The following is a 25,640-nucleotide window of genomic DNA, read 5'->3' as shown; positions in this document are numbered from 1 at the left end:
AGCTGGCCACTGGATGGATCCTCGACCTGCATTCGGCCGACGAGGACAATACAGAGGCCCCTTTTGTTTGTCGGTCAACACCGAAGGCATCGATAGCAGCGACGAGTAGTTGGCAGACTGCCAGTGGCTAGCGCCTATAACGCGTAGAGCTCGCGCTGCGCTTCGAGTCAGGCATCGACACCTCAATTATCGACACCGGCCACCGGCCACCGTCAGCCGGCTGTTCGAACACGCTCTACCGTTTTCGGCTTCGGATTCGCTTCTCTTTCCCGACCTAGCTCTTCTTTCTAACCGAGAAACCGAAAGAACGCCGCGGAGAGACTCGTAGTTGGCGGGCATTCGTAGAAAAATCCCACCGGATTGGAACATTGCCAGCGAGCACTTGCCCCACGTGGATTGCTTTTTCACCCAACTCAGCAATTCCGAGTCGCTTTCTATGGAACGTGGCCGAAGAATGGCTCAAGCTAGACAAAGAAACATACCTAGAGCTGCCGGCCACCGCCACGCCGCCAAGATTTAACTTTGCAACCGATCGCGCTCTTTTTCTCCCTCGTTTCGTTTCGTTCGATTCAATTTATCTCTGTCTGGAAATTGATCGATAGTTCGCTCTCGACAAATTTAGGTTGATAAATTTAATTGGAATGTTTCGAGAGGAACGAAACTTGCAGCAAAATTGAGAACTTCTTCGCGTAAGTTCGACGTCTCGAAAAACAGACTTTGATTTCTGGTATTGACGTTTGTACGTGGAAGCGTGGCCTGCTGTTTGGTCGTACGCATGTCCGGCCCTTGACAAGTTTGGCTCGGTGCTGAGCTAATCGCCGTCAGTAACGAAAACGAGCCGAATCCAGTGTCCCGAGACTGGATTTTTCTATTTGACGAATCGATATTTTTAAATTTCGTTTTAAAGGGTGAAATAAGGCTCGTCGAAGACTATGGTGCACGTGCGATCGCGTGCACGTGGAGTGCTCGGTCGTCGTCGAAGCCAAAACCATGGATAACAGCGGTTCGAGTTTCTCGGCACAGCTATTTGCGTTAGACGGGGTCTCCGTTTTCGTCCCCGGTTACGCATCGCATACACGGTTAATTCCCATACGCTGCTCGTTCCATTTTCGCTTTATGTTTGGTTTGGCCCTGTCCGTACCGAAATAGCTCGATACGGGAGCGTGCGAGCCACGGTATAGAGTATAGACGATCGCGCGACCGTAAATTCTCGTGGAATTACAGCGTCGCGACGTACGACTCGCACAGGGCTGAAAACCACCGTGACCGCGGTTTCTTCCCAGCGAAACCCTCGATTCCCCCGGTCCCGATCGCGTGCTGATATTTGCAAATCGATTAAAAAGCTTGCTTAACGAGGCTAAAGAGGGAGAGGTTGCCCATCCACCCCCGCGACAATCGCGTATCGCGAGAATGGACGGGAAATAGCCGTAACCGCGATAATCGGTGTATCTATTTTTCCTCTCGGATACGTGTTCCGATAACTTGGACGGGTATTAACTGGGTTGCTATCGTCGTCGTCCCGACGATTTTTAATTACACGCTCGACTTTGCAATCACGAGTTCTATCGATAGATTAAATTTCCGTTTACGAAACGAACATGGGGGCGAAAAGGACTAGACGTTCGGTACCGTTATCTATACATCGATATGGATTCGTTCGCGGGCCTCCGAAAGGAACGAACAAACGGCCGCGGTTCGTTTGCCGCGTCTTCCCATCGATTTTCACACACGGTTAACGAACACCTATTGCCTTACAAGCGCGAACGTTGCTCCGGCGTCCGACCCGAGAAGGTCGACGAGTTTTATCGGACGCGGATAAGAAAAATTCATTTCAGCGCCGCTGAGAAACATTGCGAGACGCCTTTACTCTCGTTTTGACGTTAGAATTACGAGTGACAGGCAGGAAATTAGGATTTCTGAAACGACTAGACGAGGGTGGAAACATTCGCGCGCGACGAGGTGCTGTTGCCGCGCAGACGTTTCGATGGAAAATCGATTTCCGGCAACGGCTCTCGACCGCTATATCGCGAGTAACACAGTCACCGTGTTTTTCATTGTTTCTTTCGTTCCGGCAGAAACGATCGATGAGCGTTAGAAATTTCTAACGACAACTAACAACAAAGTTTACTTATTCGAGTAGACCTTAGATCTTATGGACTGAAAGTGGCCCAATCTGATTTTAAAGTCCTCTTGTCCTATATGACTGCTATGCAGTGTGCGCGTAAATACACGTGAGTTGAATTTCAGCGAAGCCATTGATTCTCTTATTTCTTTATAAGCGGGGTAGCCCTTGATCGGACAAATAACTTGTAAGCCGGTTCAACGCAACAGCGCGTACGTTAGATAGGTGTCAACTTGTTTACCTTCGTTAAGTGCAAGTAGAAAATATGGTCAGGTTAGAAGCGATCGATCGCCCTAGAAAGAGATCATGTTTTTCTCCACCGATTCTACTGGATAATGAAACAGAGACTGGCCTATAATTCTAGCAGGATTTACGATTAGTTGAAATTGTTGAAGCCATAGCTAGCATGAAATCAGCAGCTGCGGTTCATCGGATAAGTTACAAGGTAACGATCGGTGCGTCGAATAAACGGACGACCGCTGCAGTCGGGCACATTTTAAGGCCGTAATTATTTTTAGACAGGCAGGTTCAACGGAACCGGTGTTTTACCAAAACCACGGTACGATCGTTTCGTTGCTCTAACATCCCTGGCCTGTTCTGTATTTAGGCTTTCTCGTTCTCGTCTCGCGCGTATGCTTGCATACGGCAAATTGTTTCGTGGAAAATCCTCTACTCCGATCTCGAATCGGGACTAGGAGCTTTACAAAACTTGTATACGGTTTATCGGTGAATAAATAATAAACCTAAAAGTATCGGTACCGACGTTCCTCTCGCAAGGACGCGATGGCGATGTCGTTTCCTTCGTTACATATTCCTTAAAGTTGTAGTATTGTTTCGGTATTCTTAAGAACGAAGAAACAGCAAAGAGAACGAAATCATTCCGCGCACGTGGTTCTGTAACGGTGCAACGGGAAACGGGAAACGGGAAACGCAGCTGCTAGGATGGAGCGTTTCTTGGCGTCGCTTCTACCCGGCTTTCCCCGGTAAATCGATAGAACGAGCTCGGCGGAGCTCGGAGAGGACCGCGATTCCTTCTTTTCTCGGACAGGAACAAAACCGAGAAGCCTCCGACAGAGGCGCGTGGGCTTAGCCTCTTACAATCGCGTACGTTAACGAGGAAAAGGAAATGCCAATGCGCTTGTTGCTCGATAACAAAGTGTACGTACACGTGTATATTCTGGAGTAACGAACGGGCGTAAAAAAGACAAATAAGCGTCGACAATGATTCGCCTAGCATACCGATGGGCATCGATGAGTCACGGTCCTTGCAACACACACGTATCGAAGACAGTTTCGGGGCTTTCCCGATGACTCACCCTCGAAATCCACCCTTCATCCACGATTCGGCGTTCCAGAGCACCGACCCACCATGACCCAACATGACCCCTGTACCGCCTCGAGACACTCTAACGTCGGAGGGACCCTCCGTGTTATTTCTGGTTTCGGAATAAATTTTAGAAATTGAGATAATGCATCGACGAGTATATCCATCCTCGATGCTGTCGACTTTTTATTCCTCCAGTTCCCTCCGGCAAAGGGGAAAGTCGAGATATTGTATCGCGGATTCCTAACTGTTTAGGCTTGTGTTCGTTCCCGGGTGAAAAATTCTGATCAAACCGGAGACATTTGAAATTTTATTATCACGTGTATGCACTTTCCGCCCTAAATAGAGCTAAGGGTGCTTACCGTCTCGATAATCGAAACCGGGTTAAAATTTCCTCCCAATTTTTCGTTTCGTTGCACCTACGGGTCGACGAGCCGGTAACCGGTGCTTTTCATATTATTAACCTGTTTCCTAGCAATTAAGTACCGAATACTCTACTTTCGAAAAGTGTCGTTCGAAGGGAACGGAAGGAACGATCGTAGAATAGGGTAACGAAGCGATGCCTGCGTTGACCACGATATGGTCCAATCCATCGAAACCAGACCGTAAGAGTACTCTTGGAACTTAATACGCGATTCAATTTCTGCTGACCAAACCAATTAATTTACCCCGTGGCATTCATCGAAATTTCCCCGTTATTGCCATTCAAACGATATGGAAACGATTTGGTCTTCGCGGGCTCGATTTGTATGAATCGCGAGGGCCGACGGAGAGAGATCGAGAGACAAAAAAATGGTGGTCGATGCGTAGGGTCGGTACATATCCTGTGGTATTCCGTGGCTAGAGGGGTGGAAAGGCGGACGGAGAAAGGGACAGCCAGAATGAACCGATGCTGCTCGAAATTCCATTCAACTGCAAACGAATGCTCTCTCCTCACCCTGGTTCGGAGATTCTCGTCGATGCGCTTAAATGCCGTACGAAATGAAAGTGCTCCGGTTAACGCCGATTTACGACGAAAAAGAAACCGTGGAGATTTCGCGGCCGCAAGAATCCAATTTTATTCGCGGCTGTCCATTGCTCCTCCGCGTAGGAAAATTATATAAATGGATGTAGATCCGTTAACGGCGTTGTCTCGTATTTTTTGGCTTTCGTTAAAATCCAATAAACCGAATCCGGTCTAGGAGATGCGGTATAGTGGTTAGCCGTGTAACATAGAGAGACCCGGCTTTTATTTGCGATATTGTCCGAGCCTCGGGAGAAAAGTCTCGAGGAAAAGGATGCTCGGGAGGAAAGCTAAAAAATGAGCAACCGGATCGAAAAGAACGCAATCGGATGATCCTGTATCCGGCGATACGAGTATTGGTTTCGCATCTTTAAAGCTCCGTGGCCGGGTCGAATGATCCAGGACTGGCTTCTATTCTTCGATAGGAATGGGACAATGGTTAGCGGACACCCAGCGAAGTAATAGTCATTCTCACCCTTCCTTCCTTCCTTCCTTCCTTCGTCCCTTTTACCACAGTCCCTTCCGACAGCCCCCGCCGACCCTGATTTCCCTCTCTACCTAGTGTTCCCCGTCCCCGTCCCCGTGATCAGCCCTGTTCTCGCACCCGTGCCCTCCCATTCAATCAATACCCGATGGCCGCACACTACTAAACGCCGGGAATCTAAACCCCCCCGCTACAGGACACCGCCACCTCCATCGAGGAGTTCATCCTCTTGTACGTTCCGAACGATTCGAACCAGCTCCTCCGATATCGTTCTCCCAACGGGACCAAAACGATCCTTCTAATCGCTTGCGTTATTTTTTAATATCCGTTTTTAGTCTGGATAAAAGTTGTCAGGCAACGGTCGCGTTGCGTTAAAGTAAGACGATATCGCGAGAGATTTAAACGACTTTACCGTGGCCGTTGCACCCGATAGTTGTCGCAGGAGTAAATATCGAATCAAGCTGGCAGTGATAGACGTTGAGAGTCGAGCGACGCGAAATTGCGCAGGATACGGTAAACCTTTTGCGTTGGAGCGAAGCGACACCACGTATCGTATCCTGGCGAACAACGTAAAACGACGCCGACGAAAACCGGTAGTCTGCAAAGCTTGGTCGCATTAGCCGCGAAGCCGCGACACGCGCGAGCTTAATCGTTCGTGACTTTTGACGCGTGAAAACACACATTCGTAATAGAGTATTTTACGAAGCCTGCGGTCGCCGCCGAGACAGTTTCTTGGTTGCAAATCTGATTCAATAACGGCTTGACGACGTTCGACGCGATAGAATTTATTCGCTTCGTGTTTTCTTATTTCGCACACGGCGGATGCGGACGCAAAATAATAACCCTCCGTGGACGTAATCGCTCGATCTAAAGAGGAACACGATCGTACTACCCGTGGATGATTAAAGCGCTTGGTCACTTATCTTATGCGTGGCAAATCATCGTCCCTTCCGCGGCCCTCCACCCTCCACCCTCCGCCCTCCGCCCTCCGCCCTTCGTAACGCTCGTAATCCTCGAACGATATCGCGATAAGAGCGTGCTCGTCGAACATCTCCGCCAATTTATTATCGAATACATTTTTTATTCGAGTGTGCTGTAAATCTTTCGACCGAGCGATCTATGGTGTCCATATCCTCGAGTAGTTGGAAAATATTATTACGCAACGGCGACTTATAGAATTTGAACAAAGCTCTATCGGTCCAAGCAATTCGTTTTGTCGCGTTACGCGTTGGTTCTCCGAAAGGAGAAAGCATTCCATTATACGGTGAGCCGATATACAACCGTCTAAAATCTGTATCGTCGGCGTTCCTCCTCCAGGATACAATTACCGTGCCTGGTCTACGTACAAAGCCTCTATTTCGACAACGAATTTGCATCTGCGCGCACGAATCGCCGCCGCTTCGGGATCGAATGGCGATCGATGCGATAAACGGCTCTTGGAATCCGTCGTCGGATCGCGCTAAATTCTCGCGATTCTATCGATAGGATCGAACAAGCACCAGGAAGAGGAAGATACCGGCTCTGGAACTAAATTCGAACGGTATTGGGTCAGAGGTTTTAGTCGACCTTTCTATCGCCTATGACGAAACAAACATTCCGCGAACCTGTCCACGTTCTATATTTGATAGTTTTAGGAACTCTTGACTGCTCTTTCGTAATGTACTTTTACGGCACCAAACATCTATTAATCGTATTATACCGTCGTTAAAATAGAAAATTCCCTTCGTCTGCCTTCGAAATGAAAGACGGGGTTGTTTGAGTTTTAATCCAAGTAAATTCTACACTGTATTCTCACCGACAAAGACTGCGACGATCGCGAGAAGAGCATCGTTGCTAACGAGTGTACGGGACGATGTCAGTTTTCCTGTCAGTTTCGCCTTCCATCGCAACTGACACCGACGTGATAATTACCTATCGAGAATTTGTACGTTTCTGTAGGGGGGCTGCCAGCCAGGATAATTTGAAAGGAAACGTTAACCTATCCGGGTATCTCCCGCTGCGACAGGCGAAACCAACGTGCACGTTTGGCACTCCAAGTTGTAATTTCTGCACGGACTCGCCGGGAATCGGAGACCGAGGAACACGGGTTTCTTGGTCCCGGCTAAATTTAGGACAGTGTTGCGTAAGACGCTTTGCGCGTTACGCGCGAACGGAAATCAGTTTCGAAAATTTATGGAGCGATAGAAACAATCGGTTGTTGCGTTACGAGCGACCCACCGCACCGCGGTTTACCTTGCAACTTGCTGCACCAACGTTCGAGATGCAACGCAAAGTTCGACCTCGACGGGAAGGAACTTTGACGATCGATGTAGCCGCTTCGTCGGTTAATTAATGTTCTCCGGTATTTGTACCGCGAGACGCGGCGGGATCGATAAATTAACGTCATACCGGGTCACGAAACCTGACTCGAACAGAGACAATAATTACCAATAATCGGTCGTAATGCGTATTGACCGTTGATATTGAAAACTCTTGGACTTCTCGTCGCAACGAGCGCCTTTCTTTCGATGTGTCGTCGACTCGGAACACAACCATAGAGAGTTATATGAAATATGATCGATCGCATTTTGCCTCGAACGAAGCTCGCTCCAGCCATGTTTACATCGAAGTGGAGAAGGAGAAGCAAGGCAGTGAAAATAGTAAACAGTCCGTGCAAACGATGAAAATAAATGAGATGCAGTTTCGGGAATCAATATTATTACGTTGCGAGATATTATAATGTGCTCTTCCGGCCAGCGACCCGAACGACCACGATTATTTCTACGAAACTATTGTGTAATTTCGCCGTGCAGTGATATTATTTTGCACAGAGATTCGGAAAGAAATTACTGTAGAGTTTGCGACAGTGACGTTTCGCGTGAACGAAATCCAAGTCGAACGATATATTTCCATATACAGAGCATGCACGAGGAGTATGGAAAAGTCGTTGCAAAGAGAACGCGTAAAGTGGAAGAAGCCGAGCTAGGGGCGAGTGGTATTATCAGCATCTACGACGCGAAGAAGGAAGGAACGGAAGGCACTTTGCGCCTTTTCGAGCATCTTATACGCTGCGTCAAATATCATACGAAAATATTACGGACGAAACAAAGAAGTGCCTCTTGTTTGCCTCTCGTTGCGAGGAAAGCGGCGAGAGCTTCTTACGGCGAGAACGAACGAAAAACGAAACAAGAAACGAACGAGAGGATGATAAAGGCTGTACGTTCCGACGTGAACGCCTCTTCCAGGTTGGAAAATCTGCAAATCGTCGAGAAACAACGAGATCGCGATCCTGTTCGTTCAAGTTGCTACGTTACGTTCCAGTTTGATGACCTTTTCGCCAACGGTCAACTCCAACTTAAATTGCAAGTTGACTTTGGCGAATCGGTTGCGAAATTATGCCCTTTGACAGACGCGAGAGATAACCTACGCCGGTTTAAGTGCTTCGAATACGTTCGAAATATGTACGTCTGCTCTCCCTTCGAACATAACGAGAACTTTGCTTTTCGTTTCAGATTTTCGCGACATCGAAAGCGTGTTCCAACGGCGGCGGCGGAGGAGGCTATTCTCCGTTCGGTAAGTACATACGCGTATGTATCTATACTAACGATAAAAAAATTGCAAAGTCAAAAAATTTGTCTTGTACCGTGTATTTTCGTACCAGAAGAAAATATTGTGCAACGATCGTGTACCAAGAGTACATTGCGAGCGACAAGTTCGTAAACTAAATGTCGCGAGAAGAAAAAAGCTTGTCGGGGATCTAATTCGGTCGGGGGAAAAGTGAATGTCGTATTTTCTCTAGACGGGAAACGTCTTCGTCGCTTCTTTCCGACGCTCGTCGTCCAAGGAACGTGCGTCGTTTCCGCGGACGAGGGAAGGATGTCGAACAGTAGCCTGGTAACGAAGGTTACTAGTCACGTTTCGCGTTTCTTTTGTCGTTTTCTATCTCGAAGCGTTCTTAAAAATTGCATTTTCAGCACAACCAAATTTAACGAGTCTTGTTCTTTGCGACAGTATTTTTCTCTTTTCGGTATCTCGTTCGTTTCGTGCGACGACTTTTGACAAACACGTCGGGGAAATCGATAGGCGGGAAACAGCGGGTGGCCCGTACTCGTCGACGATGGTCGACGAGAGCTGCTTTGTTCTCGGAGAATCACGGGAGACTTTCGACCGACGGACCCGAAATAGCCAAGACGAACTTGTAATTTCATCAGAATCAGTTTTATTCGGCCCTCCCGGCAGTTTCTTTTCCCTCGAGGAGAATGCGCCCTGGACCCTTCCGCGCGAGCCAGATGGTTCCTCGCAACGCCGGAACCGTTCGATTTTCCATTACATTCACGACCTGCCATTCGTCTCCACGAGTTCCTGCAGCGCGGCGAACGCGGTCCATCGGTCCATAATGCGTCTTCGATTTTTCTCTTTCGAGGGGATTTTCCTTATAGCGTTGGCTGCCTGTTACTCCGGACGCCACGCCGCGATAAATTATTCAGAAAACGTAGTGCGATGCACGGTTATCTAATTCGTTGCTAATATTTCACCGTTATTTATACTCTCGTCCGGTACTTTCTCGCTTAGAACGTTTGGCCAGGATATCTCTCGTCGTCCCGTCGATATCAAAGAGAAATTTTTCGTCCTCGCAATGCCAACAATTAGCTTTTCTCGAACGCAACCCACGCTCTCGTCGCGAGCGACTGTTGTTCGTTCGGCGACTCGCCAACAGGACGAAAAGCTTTTTCTAAAAACGCTTTCATACGCGCGACGACTTTTAAGCCTTTCATATTCTCGAAAAGAAATCCGTCCACTCGAGCCACCAACTTGAAAACGGCCTTTCTTTTCCCGCCGACTGCGGTTTGCTCGTCTATCGCGACCGAGGCAGCGATTATTCTGGCCAAAGAATTGAAAATTCGTTCTTAAAGGCGGCCGAATAGAAATAGATGTTGCGTTGTCGCGTTACCCTCGATAGAAATCGATTCTCTTGCGATTTGGGGGATCCCACGACGGGGTTCTGCGCGAATTTATTTTTACGGTAGCGAGAAGAACACCTTGCACGGTAATATATTTTAACGCTCGGAACACCAGCCGTAGTCAAGATGGATGGTCTTGATATTCTAATCCATGTTCACGTTTTCCAAGTTGTAACTTTCTTGCGACGTTGCTCTAGCCTTTCTTCGTTCGTAATCGATACCAGATTATTCTTGCAAAACTCGCGTGGCTAAAGAATTGAAATCGAGTTCGAGAAAAGATTTCCAGCCAAAATGTTGAAAATCCTTTAGCGGACAATGAGGGATGTTCCGTGTAGCCATGGCGACAAGCTGACTCATGGGGTAGATAGTCGACGCCGGGAAAGAAAGTCTGTTGCTGACCGATGGCACGTACGGAGGGATGACAAATCCTTGGGCGAAATACCCGTTTGTTGCTCTGTAATTGGTAGAACGAGGAGACCTTACCGAGAAAGATTCGTCTGGATATACTTTATGTGAAGAGTTTGTCGAAAGTGTACGGTATTCTCTATTAAATTCCAATGATAAAGTTTTATTATTTTCGTTCGAGAATATCGTAATATCGACGAGACGGAATCTGAATTTCAGCTACCTGGAATATCTCGAAGGCGATATAGAGCACCCGCCGCGGGATTATCATCGCGGCATCAGAAATGGTTGCGCCCTTTGAAAATAGACTCTTTGACTCTGTTCGTTTCGTTTCTTTCGGCACGATGTCAAACGCGAAGGAGCAGGTTTCATGTTCTTTCGTTCGGGTCAGTATGCAGTCGGTCGTAAGGTCTCCACGGTACCGTTTCCTTCTTTTGAATCCTTTCGCGGCGTAAGACCGAGCAATATCTGGCTAGATAAGAAATTCCGTCGGCGTAATCATCTTGGAAAACCAGCTCCTGTCGTCGAAGAAGCCAAAGAACCGGCTTTGCCAAGCCACGGATAAAAGGAAAAGTTTACCGTGACCCCGAATCGGGAGCCAAAGTAGACCGCAGTCGTCGCCGTTGAATAACCAAAGACCAGAATTAGAATTAGAATCGGAATCAGATACAGAGGCGAGGTTCTTTAATTTCTCGTTACGAATCCAGTGCCGGAAGCATTAGCAGTTTCCTTTTCATGGGATTCGCGACGAGTTCGTTTTCACGGAGCATCGTTTGTAGAACTCCTGACATGCTCTGGATCCAGGAAGATGACTGGAAAATCCGGCATTTAATTCCAGGACGTTTGTCACGCGTGTCACGCGCTTTACAGAGCCTGCACGCGCAGCCAATTCCCTCTCGAGACATTCAAGATTCTCGACAGCACCGAGATCGTGGAAAGGGAGCAGCAATCCTTGTTGCGACCGTTTCCGTTGCTGGCTCGTCTCTACATTCCGATGCTACCATTGCTCGGTGCTAAACTACACACGGGTGTCGGGGCATGGCAACGATCAACGTTACAGCCCAGCAACGGTTTAACCCTTTGGAGTTCAAGTTGGATCGAAAGCTTTTCGAAATTACTGATCTCGATTATTTTCAATCCGTACCGAAATCTCGCAATCTCCTTTGTGTTCGACGATATCTGAACGATCGGCGGCGCGACATGCGCGACAAAGAAATACCTGAAGTCTGCTCGATACCAATAAGAAAGCGTTCGAATATAAAACCAACAGGTCTTGACCTGTAAACAAAGCGACGACCGTGCGAATGCATACAGCTAAATGCAGTTATTGGATTTCCCAGAGGTCAATGTCGCGGAGAAATAGCGTAAACGAGAACGCGTTACGTGCACGCAAGAACCAACAAGCGTCGCGGGATCGATTCGTCGACGAGATGCGTGATACAGACGGTAATCGTGTCCTGTAAAAACGGTATCGTTGTTTTATGGAAATAGATATTGATGAACAAATGTTTTCAAGCGGCCCTAGAAACAAAAATCCATGATATTTCGATCAAGCAGCGAGTCCTCCACGGTCCATTAAATACTCGTTTATCGAAGACCTGGTTTCTCGGCTGAAACGGGACGATGCATCGTCCTGTCCAAGCCTGTAATGTTCGAAATCGGATGGCAGATTGATAAAAAGATGTGTAATCAAGTATATAATTGTTTAAAAATAATCGTGCTGCGGCGTGCGTTCGAGAAAAGGTATTTGTTCCGGCACACGTAGTGGGGCAGTCAACGTTGAAGGAACGAGCGCAGGAAAAGTTAATTTGGCCGTAATAATTAAAGGAACGATTCGAGCCCGACGGTACGGAATAATATCGAGATTTTACAACCGATTAAGAAAGGACTATGGTTAAGAGACGAAGAAAAGAAGAGAGACGCGAAGAATCCTCTGCTAATGACTCCTCCGCTTCGAGGTTGTTTGTAGGTTAGGTAGCTTTTATCTTGGAAAGTAATACCGCCCGGTGGTCGTTTTTATCCTATTTCATTATTTTTCCTTTGTCGTGGTAAACCGCTTTCTCGAGGCTCGGCTGGTGCAGCAGTCTAATGGAACAGATCGATGCCCCGACGATTAGGCAGACGGCCGCATCGAGCGTAACCTCAACTTTGTACATACGCGATTACTTACTCGAGTCCCTAAACCACTTCCCCTTGCGATTCTCGGATTAACTCCTTTTGAACGAATCGGCACGCATATTCGATCGAGCAACGGTTCCCTTCGGAGCAACAAAGCCAAAAGATATCTTATTTCTTGGTAAGGAGACGACTCTTAAAGACTGCGAGACATCTTTGTTCGATAGAGAATGTATCTCGTTTCGTTTTGTTTCTTGTATCAGGGAGTATGGATGTCGAGTCGGTCGGGTGTCGTCCAACTCGACGGTCTCTGTGCGATTCCCTGGAGGATTGCTTTGCCCACGGAACAAAAACCACTCTCCCTCTCTCTCTCTCTCTCTCTCTCGCGCGCGCGCGCGCGCGCGCGGCTTATCGGTTTAATGCGATTCGACCGGTGTTAGGACGTCTTTCTCGTCATTTGACAAACGCAATTTCTCCGAGGATGCACTCTTGGCATTTACAGCGACCGTATAGAGTGTCACTCGCAGGACCACCCTCGTGAAATTACATCCCTCCGTCTTTGTTACGAGAAGAACGCGCTCGTTCAATGCCGGAGATGACTCACGCGAGATTGGCTCCCTCCCGCTCGCTTCTCTATATACTTCCTTGCCTTTCTTTGCAAACAATTCACCGTGGATCGCGAGGTAGCTGCGCAAACGAACACTTTCGCTATTTCTATTCGTAGGTCGTTCGAATTTAAATATTTTCGCATAAATATTTTTCGATGGTTTGATGAGAGGCCCGTTCTTTTAACGGGTAAAGTGCCTGGAAAATGACAGTTAAAAATTCTCGTGGCATAGCTAGTAGAGTGAAGTTGACCAGGCCCGTTCCGTCGGGGGATCTCCCTTGAAATGCTCGTTCGAGGGAAAACGGAGGGAATAGTCGAGTCGAGACACCGAAGGGTAAGAACTACGAAAACAGTCGGTGCTCGAGCATGCTTTTCACCGTCGCGAAGACTTTAACGACTCTTGGAACGGTAACTCGCCCCCAAAACGTTTTTACAACCTTTCGTTTTTCTCTTCTGCTTGGTTCTCCTTGTCGCTGGAAGTCGAAGAACTCGAGCTATCGCCTCGTCTTTGATCCCAGCTGACTCGATACTCAGACAGTTATCGGTTGCATTCAAATGCGTATCGACTCTTTTTCTCTGGAGTGAAAAAACTGTTGGCAGCGCGGCAGCTTGCCGGCCATCAACGAACCGGAACGACTCGTTACGTTTTTCACTAGTAAAACGGATCGAAACTGCTATCGTTTCCTGACAGATTTTATCCCGTTCTTGAGAGTCATTCCTACTATGACCGATCAAACGACCAATATTTCTTTTCCTCTTTTACGAGACAACGTACTTTGAATTTTTCCATTATATGTATAGAAAGTTGTGTTTTGATGCTTATTTGTAAGATATCTTTCTCTCTTATGTCGCATATTTTTTCTTAAAGCATGTATTTTAAAAATCTGTACAAAAATATTCGATCCTTTTACTCTAAATGTGCATACTTAAACTTTGTCGAAATGTTTTAATTTTCATCGGATAGGGGATGAAATGCCCTTTAAAACGAGCGTTCGGACAAGTCGATAGCTTTATTAGTTCCGGAGATATAGCGATTTTAGTTTCGCGTCGATGCGATGGCTAGTTTCGGAGATAGGGTTTGTTTACGTTTTGTTGTTGCACTCGCGCGAGTTCATTGATCTCCCACGCGCGACAATAGTAAACAGTGCGTAGTAAATTCTTGGAAATACTACGCCGAAAGTATGTCACTCGGTCACGACTCACGTGCGATAAAGAGGTCCGACGCGACGCGTCAGACGAAGACAGAGATAGTCCAGATTTAAAAAATCACCTTCTACGTAAATTACGATATCTCGAAAACGAAAAGTCGGATCGACATAAATCAAAAAGCATTTTAAAGGAGAAGCTTCCCCGCTTCTAACAGTGGTTCGATTATGGATGAAACAATAGTAGTTTCGGAACTGCACGCGTCCAAAGTTTAACTACTTTTAATACGCATTGTTTGTTGGAAACTGGAGATTCTCTCCTTTCGTTTTTGCTATACATACATATTATTTGCTATTTACATCGGAAACTGACCAGAATTTGGTACCAAATTTCGTCCAGTTTTTTTACAAAAAAAAAAAATATAAATCGTTCAACCGGTCGTGGCAGACGAGAGAAACGATAAGAATAGAAGTTAAATGGCGCTAAACTAATATTGTGCGTTAGAAATTGTAAACGAAATCGTGATAGATTTAGTGTTAAATCCGCCAGCTTCAGACACGCGATTTATCTCGCGATCAATTCTAGCGTTCGTTTCTCGAGATCTCATTTCCCCGGAAACGAAATCCGACGTTCCGTGTCGTGCAATGTGTCGCATAGCTTGACAACAAGCCATTCTAGGAATTTCAATATCCTTCGAAATCTCCCGATATGATTTTCCTACGTTGCGAACAAATTTCGACTCGCGACATTGTCGTGGTGTAATTTTTTCTGCTTCTAGGATGCTTTTATGCTATTTGCATCGGTTGACAATATTCGAGTAAACCAAGGCTTGAGAACGGAATGCCGGAAACTTGCCAGGATTTGTTGCCTAATGTGTTGTAATAAGAGGGTTATTAAATGGATGTACGCATAAAATTTTGATAGGAGAAAAGCAATTTATTTCAGTTTGTAGACGCTGTCGTAGCCACAGCTTCTCCCCTGGCTGGTTTTCCTCGTTGGTCCGTAATTTCGGAGTTCCATTTTCTCCGTTCTCGTATCCTTGCACGCGCCCGCAACATCGACCGAGGTACCGTCGCTTTGTTAGCAGCCACGTGAACGTAATCGATCGGTTTTCAAAGTAAACGCATCCATCAAGCATCGTGAAAAGCACAAAACCAGACGAATAGGTTCGTTCTTTTTATTTAGCGACGCGGCGGTCGCGTTGCTGGATTTCGGCGACAAGGAAAGCTTTACACGCAATATTTCCATCGATTAACTGCAATTTCTCCGTCACGATTCACATCCACGTCGCGTGCCTGTCGTGTATTGCGCGCAAATACAATTCTTTCCCCCTTTGGAGTTCGCGAAAGGTGGCTTTTGCATCGGTCCTTTCCGGCTATCTCGCAGTCTACGCAATAACGGTAAAAATCCTTTTTCCTTAGATACGGAAGGCATATCGTTGCTTCGTAATGATGTTTGCACAACCCTTGCGAGGGCATTTCCGAGATAATTAACGTCGGTGCCGGCATTTCTTAACGAGACGACGAGGGTTGCGCACCATTATCTTTGCGTCGGCAGCAGGATGCCCAGGATTTTTAATTAACAGAGAAATTCGCTAGCCATCTCCTCTGGTGCTTTATCGGTGACGAAACTAACACAGACCCGTGGACGTAGACGCGACAAAATTAACGTTTCAACGAGTGTCGTCGTAGAAACAGGCAACGACTAAAAAATTTCAATAGACTAATCGCTCGAAAGTAGATCGAAAAACGTACACCAACGTTCGCCAGTTTAGGATAATTGGGAGCTTCGATCTGTGGCGGTTTGCTGCTGTACAGAGGAATGGTAAAGCGAGATGGCCGATTCTCGAGACCCGTATTCGCATATCGCGTCCAAAAATTGATCGCCAAAGGTCGATCGATCCGACCAAGTCAGCGAGTGGTGCAGAGTCGACGGTGACGAACGTGCATAGTGTCTGTTGCCAAAGAGGCAACGGTTAACCCAAAGGTAGAGGGGTTCTGAAGGACTTTGAAAGAGGAACCGAGGAACCGAGGGACCGAGGTCGTAAGGGCACTAGAATTATCACGGTACGCTAGCCCCCCCTCTGTTCCGAGCCTTTTGTGCGACAGACTCGCGCCTCTGATTGTCCTCAGCCGCAACCGCTCCTCGATCGTTTTCATCGTTATCGTCTGTACGACAGGAAACGCATCGAGCTGGACGCGACAACTAACAACACAGCATGCGTTTTACGCGAACAATGCCGCGAGTTCCTTTACCGCGAGCGACTTTTCCCGTCCATTCCATTTCTAAATCACTCCACTTACGAGCAAAGTGTTCTCCGAGCCATTATTCTCGATACTCGAGGCAGCTCGAGTCTTTATCCCCTATCGAGGAATAATTAAAGATAGCCAACGTAAGTAAAAATGTACTCTTGATCACCGACACGCTAATCAATCTGCGTGACGGAAAAACCAAATTACCAAATTACCAAATTACCTATATTGAAAATCATTTATTTTTAATTTCAGGTTATTATAACGAACGTATAGCTTGAATTTTTTACTCGGTCATATTTCATAATCACTGGTTCGTATTACTCTTGAATTGTATGCGCGCACGGACCGGTATTGACGCGCCGCGGGCTACGCGAGGCTTTTACCAGAAAAGGAGAATTTTCGTCGCTTCCCTAAGTTGATATTCACGAAAAGAAAAGCGGGCGGCGTTCTAAATACTCGAGAAAGATGGTCGAGATACGATCTTTATTGCTAAATGTCTCGTAGCTAGTGTTGAATATCCGAGCCAAACGGCGGAATTGGTGGCGTATATTTTTCGTTTCTATGTTTGCCCGAGGAGCGTTATTAAAATCGTTACGTAACACGCGATACTCTCGTTTACAAGTTACCACGAAAAGCAAACCGAGCTCGTAAAGGTTGCGCAATCGAGAATGTCGACGGTACGGTGTCCGGGCGTCTGATCAGTTACGCGGTACGTTCACTGGAAAGCAGACGTAACTTGCGTGTGGCGCGTTTACGCGTTTCCACGGCAAAGAAAGGATACAGGAGAAATAAAAAAAAAACGACGTCCAGATCGATTACGCGCATTTGCTGTCCGTATTGCGGGGAATGTCGACGATTTCTATTTTCTTTCGCGTTCTTTCCCTCGCCCGTTGAATCGTTTGCGCTTTCTGTTTCAGGCGCTGTCACCGCCAAACATGCCAGAACATCGAATCGATTGTTCCGAACAAGCCTGCTCGAAACTTTAGAGGACCGGAGACGAACGAAAAAATCTGGTAAAGAATTATTTGCTTATACAGCGAACGAGCGAATGACAATTATTCGTATTAATATTATTGAAATTTTACTCTTTCTTTGCTTACTCGAACCAAAACTCGCAAAGGTTCTTTTTACGGGGAAATTTAGTCTGCGATTCGCGAAATGTTGCTTCGTTCGAGTGTTAATTAATATATTTAAGTGGTAGAGACAGAGCGAGAGAGAGAGAGCCGTTAATCGAGCAAAGACTACTCGAAAGCTCTCGCAAGCTACCGAGGAGTACATACATACTTTTGCTCTCGAGTTAATCACCGTAGCTCGGATGCGGTATTCCCGAATACAGTTAAATACTCTTTTGAACGGCTCGAGAGGAACTCTTTTTCCGGGACGTACCGCTTCAAGTGCGTTCGTGTACGAGCAACAACTATTTACCGAAAAGGAACGGTACGTAGGTACGGAAACGAGTCTGTTATTGCATTTCGTTCGACGGAGGAATAGTCTCGCGAGCGATTAGACATTATTGAGAACAGAGATCGCTCAATACGCACCGTCGTACGCTTCCATCTTGAGATTTTATCGCGAAACGAATCCGGAAAAGACCGCCGTAAAACTCTAACAGTTTTACAGCCCGTTCTTCGCGAAGGGACGGAACGACGGCAAGGGTCTCGGGGCCAGAGGCACGCTAGAAGGGCTGCTCGAAAGTTGTAAATTTTAGACGAGGGCAGTGCGCGTTTAATTGCTCGCGTATGCTAAATCGAGAACGAGCTAGTTTTTTTAACCATTTTCGCGTCGATCGACGATCAACTTATTCTTTTTTTTTAACCTTTCACCACCGCGGTGAATCGCTCGAAACGAAATCACAAACATTTCGGATCGAGCGGCGTTGAACGAAAAAAATCGATAATGCTGGGAGGGAAAGCACGACGAGACGCGGTTATTAATATTTTTGCATAACCGGTGCTCCGAGAGCTCTCGAGCCTCCTGCGACGCGATAGAAAAACAGAAACAAGCGAGGGGGAGAAAAACGGGGAGTCTCCCAGGAGATTAAATTGCGCGGAAAATATAAATCGTCGAAATGCTCCATAAGCGGGGAACGATGACTCTCGTTTACAACAACCGCAGGATTGAGTTCGTATCTAATGGATCGACGCGTATTCGTTGCTTCTCTAGAACAAGATGTCAATGACTGGAAGCTTGATGGGTTACGAAAACAACAACGAGGTAAACCAAGCGAAATATAAGAAGCCACTGAAGCCACTTCCGATAGTGTCGAGCGTGAACTCGAGCGGCGTATCCACGACCAGCAAAACGAGAAAGCCGGGATCGCGTAGATCGTCGAAACGGAACTCGTGTATACGGGGCCACGTGAACAGCCTGTGGTCCGTTTGGTACGGCATCTTGGCGGTTGCTTTCCAAACTTACATCGGTTTGAGATACACCAAACGGTTTGCAGGTGAGTCGACAAACGTCGAGGTTCTTTAGCTTGGATTTTTTCAGCCAACGATATTACTATTACGATTACTTTTACAGCATATTTATCGTTACCTTGGCCCGCGGATGCGCCGCCGCCAAAGGTCGAATTGTACGCCTGTTTGGTGCTAGCCGGTACCGGAGTGGTTCTACTCCCGGTTCTCCTTGGCGCGGCGTTTCTCAAGCTCGGCAACCTGGCCAACGATGGAATAAAGCTCGGTCGTCATTTGAGCGCGTGCTCCCGCGATCCACCGTCCTCGCTGCTCACCAACAATCCCGACAACAGTGAGCGCATTTCGCTTTTTAGTTGTATTTCCATTTCGAGACGTTCCCTCTGGTCCGAAGCGAGCCAAACGGGGACCTCGGTCAACCTCTTTAATTTCTTCACAGGCCTAGCGAACAATTTATGGCGACACGGAGGTCCTACGGCGGCATTCGTACACCTTTGCACGGCCATGTGCTTCCTGCTGCCCTCGCTGCTCATGGAGGCCAGGCTTATACACGCTGGATTTTTACCAAAAGGTAACAAACCGATCGACTACTTTTCTCCTATGGCAACGCTATGGATTTCCAAGCGATCGTAGTTGTATCTTGAACTTGTCGGAAAAGGCTATTGTCGTAGCCCTTGAGACTTTTACATCTTCGAAATCATCTCCCAGAGAGAATTTATATTATGGTCGACAAACGTTTGTCGTAACATTTAGAAGAGACAAAAGAACGATAACGTTAAACCCGAGGGTAGGTTAGTTTTACACGGAACCCGAGTCTGACGCGATTCGGCCCGAAAGCTTTTGCACTCGACACCAAACATCCTCCGCCGGACGACCAACGACGCGACTCGAGACTTTGAAATTACTATAGCGGCGTCAGCCGTCGTCGCTTCGTGTGTGCGGCAACTTTTCGAGATAACGCGAAACTTTTGACGTTTTCGTTTTGCCAACGACCGCGGAAACGATTCGCGGCGTGGAAATACGTTAGACGACGAGCATGCTCTCCGGACTCGGTGCACCGCTACTCTAATATACCTTATGTTCCGTTATCCCAACGATCTGTGTCCCTTTGCTAACTTCTGCATGGTTCGCGACAATACGCCGTGGAACCGACCACGAATTTCCCGTATGATGGACGATAACCTGAAACGATACGCGAAAGAGTTATTCTCCCGAGCAGAATTAGCGACGCTAACTTTCCTCCGAGTACCATCGAAACGAAATTTCGCAACGTTTATCGTACACGTCTCGCTCGTAAAAATACTACACGAAACGCATAAATATGCACCGTGACAAAGTTCGACGATGAATATTTCAACGAGCACCGCGTTAAACTTGATCGTGACAAACTTCACCCTTGAGATATCGAGCGAATATTATAAATATGCAACAGGATAGAAAATTTAATGACCCGCGGTCGAGCAAGCGTCCCGTTAATTAATTTACTCTCTGAACATTTTTGGCCGTCAAACGCGTATCCAGCTCCCGGCGAGCCCGCGAATGCAAAGCAGATTTAAACTTTGGAAAATGTTAATTCGCCTAAGAACGAAACAATCGGCGCGAATGCAAATTGAAAAGTCCAACTGTAGAGAAATAACTCAGTTCGATGAAACGCGAAAACTGTATCGCGATAACGCTGTACTGGAAAGTTTACGATGATTTGTGAAACTGCGTAGCTCGTGGTTTTGGTTTAAAAAAAGAAAAACTAGGAAGCGAAGAAAAGAACATTCGGCCTCGCGTTTCGGTATTTTTCTGCCAGTCAGTAGTATAGGTCAACGCCTGGTCGTACAGACCGAGTACATGCACGCGTATCGGCAACGTCCGTGAGTCTGAATGTTTCGAGTGCCGTGAGCACGACACGAAATTGCTTTCAAAACCGTTTTGGACGTTCTTTCGAGGTAAAAAGATTTAACGTGTAATAATAACCGCGTAAAAGATCGAGTTGCCATTTCCAATTAATTTTCGTACAATTTAGTACCGAATGAAGAATTTCAAATAAAATATCATCGTACAAAGAATCGTATTCTCAATTAAAAGGTGGCGACTTAATTTATTAAGTTTATTTCTTCGCAAAAGCTCCGAGACTTTTCTTTCGAAGCGGGTCACCTTTGAAAAAATTCTCACAGCCTAACGAGACCGAGGAAACATCTCGCTGAACGTTTACACGACCGGTAAAGTTGTTTGCAATATTGAAATAGAAGGTAAACATTTTCCTTTGCATCTGGTTGGAATCGTAAGACCCATCTTGCATCGTCTTAACGTTACAACGTTTTTAACGACCAACCTGTACAACGTGTACACCAGTTTCTCTTTTCCTGTCGCGGTAATCGATCGCTCGAGTCGAGATCATTCGCAAAGTTCGCTTCGTTATACCTGTTGAACACTCGCTAACGAGTGGATTTCTCGAAAGTTAAAAGTAGCGGAAAATTTCGTAGCTTTTCGACTCGTCTCTCTTTGGGCGCAACTGTCTCGACGTCGAAGCGTAAATAATTAGAAGACGGTTTCCTTTGCTCTGCGTAGAATGAAAGACTTTCGACTAAATTGCCTATTCGTCCTGCGAATCTACGGGCGAAGCAGAATTCAAGTTCTCGAGAAAATATTATCTATAGGATAGACATTTTGTCCGTTTAATGGTTCGTTGTTCGATCGCGTACACGCGTTACGGACAAAGAGGAAAAACATTTCCACGAAACGTTGGAGTTTAATCGGCATCGTTTCTGTTTCGAAGCGCATAATAGCCAGAGTAGAACGATTCGCGCATGGAGAAACGGGCGGTCGGGATGTAACAGGGCAACTTTGTCCTGACTACGTTCTGGTTCGTGTATTGATCGGGCAGGTGTGTGCATACAGTTTGCTGCAGGATTCGCCGTTCGTGGAATCCTTCCATCTCGAATCGCTCAACCGAGTTCAAAGTTAGATCTCGCCCCGATTTCCATCCATCTCGTTCCTTTCGTTAAATTAATTCGCGCTTAATTTGACCAAACACCAGCCAGCGACCATTCTCTTCCCTCGAATCGCGTTTGTTCCCAGCGAGTCTAATATTTATCACGATTCAAGGCACAACGTGTGTACGCGTAAGGAAAATCCAGCATTCTTTTTGCAACGAAATTGCTTGGAATACCGCATTTAATAAGAACATTTAAATAGAGGGTGCAGCGCGCGTCTGTAATTCGGTTAGCGAAAGAGAAAAGTACATTTCTAGATTGACGCAAAGACGACGAAAGTAGCAAGAAGAAAAGAACCCCTCGTGTGACTCTTTCAATTTCATCTTTCCGTCGTATATTCGTTCCTCGTACCGGGCTATTTATTCTTTTTAATCTAATTTCTGGCCAGAAATGTTTCTAGAACTTAGTATCCTTGATTTTCGTCTTATCTTGAATCTCCCATTGAACACCCTGTATATGTATAACAAGACAATGTGTCTATACTATGAAGGACCAGGAAAGACAATTTTCGAAAATTTTTCGCTCAATTTTGTAACTTGGATGCTCCTTTGCTGTTTGTGCCCTCGTTTGCGCCACGCCTCGGTTGATTTTGTTTGCGTTGCAACGCGGCACGCAGGCTTGATTGCGCTGCTCCGTTCTCCGACGACTCGATTCTACGGACTACGGCCTTGATCGAATTAAATCCTAATTGGTTTGCATAAAATTACGGCGGTTAACTTGGACAAATCCAGCTCGGACCTCATCGTCGCGGTAGATTTTCGCTCGTGTGAAAATAACCACCGTCGAACAGAAGAGCGACCGACCGGTCAAGCGGTCCGATTACCCTGAAAAGCGTAAATAGTAATCGTAGCCATCGCGTACCGTATGGGTTGTAATCCGATTTGCGTAGGCGTCGCCGAGCGTGGGTGATTGCGCGCTGCTCGTACAGGCGTCTACGCGTATATCGGTTCGACGTATTACCAGTCGGGACGCGCAAAATGCCAAGTGGCTCTTTTGTGAAAATACGTTGCCCGGGGTAGCGTCACCTGCACCAAAGGTCATTGTCACGACCCACCGAGTCGAGTCGAGTCGAGTCGAGTCGAGGGTTGGAAAGAAGGATACCAGAATGGGTGGCGCCAAGGTAAGGTTTGGTCGGAGCCAGCTAACGGGGATAGTTGGTTTCCGTCAACAGTCAACCACTCCCGCATTCGTGAACTTGAACGAGACTTTGCCGTCTCGGTCAATTTCCCTCGGTCTGCTCGCATACGGCTCGACGGTATATTTATCTCTGTCGGAGCAGACGCTCCGCGACGAACAAAAAGGAAAAGAGAAGAAGAAGTTTTCGACTTTGGAATCAAATTTTTAGTAGTTTTTCTTCGCCGACGGACAGAGGATGAAATTTAATGAAATATTTATAATCGCGTCGATTATACGAAAGAAACTGTTCTATTAGGACGGTATCGGTAGGAAACGATAGGACACGACGGGAAGCTGGCTAATCCGACTTAAAGCCAAGGGATTTTCGAATTTTTTCTTCCTTCCGCAGCTTTCCCTTCTGGCGCGATCTATCCCCGTCCGGAATCCGGATTAAAAGTACGAAACCGCGGGAAGAAACGAGATAGGAAAAGGTTAATCCTGTAAATGTAATTACGTCCTATCCGGGAAAGTTGAAGCGAAACAAGTGCATTCGTAGATTTCTAGGTTCGCGCGTATCGGATAGACAGCAACAATAGTCTATACTTATACGTTTCAGGAACCGTCGAACCGAACGCGATATACAGATTAGTCGGGTTAATCGTATTCGTCTGTTAGATCCACCGCGCAATAGTTTGCCTCGAATTATCGATAATTCGATTGCAACACGGAAGATGGGATAACATCGCGGCTTATCGTTTATTCAACCGATCGATTATCGGCTGATCGACGACTAAAGGCGAATTTCCTGCTTTACAGAAGCGATATGGCGCACGGACCTGGATTGGGTAATGATTCAACGCGATCGACTGGTTGTGTCTAGCTTCTTGAATCCGAACGTGAACCTTAGCGTTCTGACCGGTATCATAACTCCTCAACCTTTCGTTACTTTAACGCCCGACGAGGAAAGCGGCGAAGCTGTCAACGATATCATCGCGACTACCACGCCAGAATTGTCCGGTATCGTCGATGACGTCGTCGAGTCGCGCACCCGAGATACCGTCAACAAGTTTGTCAACCAGTTTCGTTTTACGAGTACCGGCCTACCTCCATCCATCGCGCGAATTTTGAACTCAAACGCAGCTTCGATCGCGACCACCAGCAAGGCTACAACCTCCGCGATGCAAGGCACCCGTAAAACATCGGCGAAAACCATTGCAACGACAACGATCAAATCTACGACTACGACCCCGACCCCGACCCCGACCGCGGGATCAACGACGACGACGACGGCGACGACGACGACGACACCGACGGTGGTAACGATCACAGAATCGACCGCACCAACCGCTTTTACGTCGACGATCGCACCGACGACTACGTCGACCAGAATTATCAAGGGTACCACGAGCAAATACGGCATCACCTCCAAGCGGACGACCTCGAAAACGATCGTCAGAAATAATTCCAAGAGCAGATCGAAGACGAAAAGTCTGGGAAGAACTTCGACGACGATCAGACCGGCTAGAATCGCTACCGGAGGAAATCTAACGGCGCAGAGTATGTCGTTGACGATGAACAGTCTGGCCGATTTGGATCATCCGGAACAGCTGGATCTCGAATTCGAAACCGGTAAGAATGCTGGAATTGGAATTTTTGCGAGAATCCTGTTGTATGAAAATTTTGTCATTCTTTTTTGCAGCCGGACCCATTACTCTGGAATACTTGAATTACGCTGTTGCTCTTGGAGTCTACTCCGTGAGGTATCCTGCAGTGTTCTGGTCGTGCAACAAAGCTCTCGGCACGATCTTTAGCGTCCAGTTGGTTCTGAACGTTGCACAAAGCTTGTTAGCTTTCGTTGGAATGTCCGTTCTCTACAAGGTGAGTCGTTCTCGACCAAACAACGATTTGCTCGTTACACGATCGTCTACGATGTTCACAGATTCAGGTGGTAGGTCCCTTGAAAGTATTGCCTGTTCTTCGGCAACAGTATCGAGCGGTATCCAGTACCAGCACCATATCGACCATTTTCGGAGATTCGTATTTCTTATTGAATCCACACGTGACTCTCGTTTTGTTTGCTCTCTCCTCTCTTCTGGTGCTTTGCTCCAGCATGGTGATGTACTTTTACGCTTACGGCAGGTAAGAAACATTTCCCGATCGCGAGAGTGATCCGAACGAACGTAGAACGTGACGAATCGTTTTGTAACTGTACAGATTCACGGCGTTCCTGAACCAGGAACGCGAGCGTCGGGTGATCTTGTCGAAAGAGAATCGCGAGGGGAACGGTTGGGTATACTTTATCCATTGCACCGCCCTGTGCGTCTTTTTGGCGATCGCGATCTGCAGCGCACCGTTGCTCTACGACTACAGCGTGGTGTATCGGGCCAGCTTGGACGGCGCGATCTTGGCCTGCATCGTCGCCACCGTTCTTCATCTTTTTCTTTGGCTGCTGCTATGGATCTGCCTCACGATAAAGCAACGCTGGACGTTCAAACTGAGAGTGACGATCGGTCGTGCGACGGTCAGGTCGGCGAGATCGGTAAAGCTCGTGACCGACGTTGATCTAGTGTCGGCCAGGGACGACGAGGACGGCATCAGTGCTCCGCTATTGGTCGTCGGGAACGGTAGAACTTACACCATCTCCGACGCCTCGCCGAAAAAGGCCATCATGAGCGTGATACAAAAGGCGGCCATCGAAAGGAAAGCACGCTCCCAAGGTATTTCT

General features: G+C 47.1%; 1 protein-coding gene across 2 annotated transcripts in view; it reads left to right on the top strand.

The window, feature by feature from the left end:
* Positions 1 to 25,640, top strand: part of LOC122396584 (protein tincar) — a 60,994-nt gene that overhangs the window by 28,866 nt on the left and 6,488 nt on the right. For both annotated transcript variants that reach the window (XM_043395122.1, XM_043395120.1), the window contains exons 3-11: positions 8,425 to 8,485; positions 17,319 to 17,414; positions 18,565 to 18,847; positions 18,925 to 19,149; positions 19,255 to 19,386; positions 23,732 to 24,544; positions 24,615 to 24,793; positions 24,855 to 25,054; positions 25,130 to 25,632. In XM_043395122.1, the coding sequence (XP_043251057.1) occupies positions 18,571 to 18,847; positions 18,925 to 19,149; positions 19,255 to 19,386; positions 23,732 to 24,544; positions 24,615 to 24,793; positions 24,855 to 25,054; positions 25,130 to 25,632 (2,329 nt within the window). In that variant the 5' untranslated portion in view covers positions 8,425 to 8,485; positions 17,319 to 17,414; positions 18,565 to 18,570. The remainder of the gene's footprint in view (positions 1 to 8,424; positions 8,486 to 17,318; positions 17,415 to 18,564; positions 18,848 to 18,924; positions 19,150 to 19,254; positions 19,387 to 23,731; positions 24,545 to 24,614; positions 24,794 to 24,854; positions 25,055 to 25,129; positions 25,633 to 25,640) is intronic.

This window comes from Colletes gigas, unplaced genomic scaffold (genome assembly GCF_013123115.1).
Source record: "Colletes gigas isolate AHSC1104 unplaced genomic scaffold, ASM1312311v1 Colletes_gigas_Sc00007, whole genome shotgun sequence".
NCBI lineage: Eukaryota > Metazoa > Arthropoda > Insecta > Hymenoptera > Colletidae > Colletes > Colletes gigas.
Note: the sequence above shows the minus strand (reverse complement) of the source record. Positions and strands in the feature narration are given on the sequence as shown.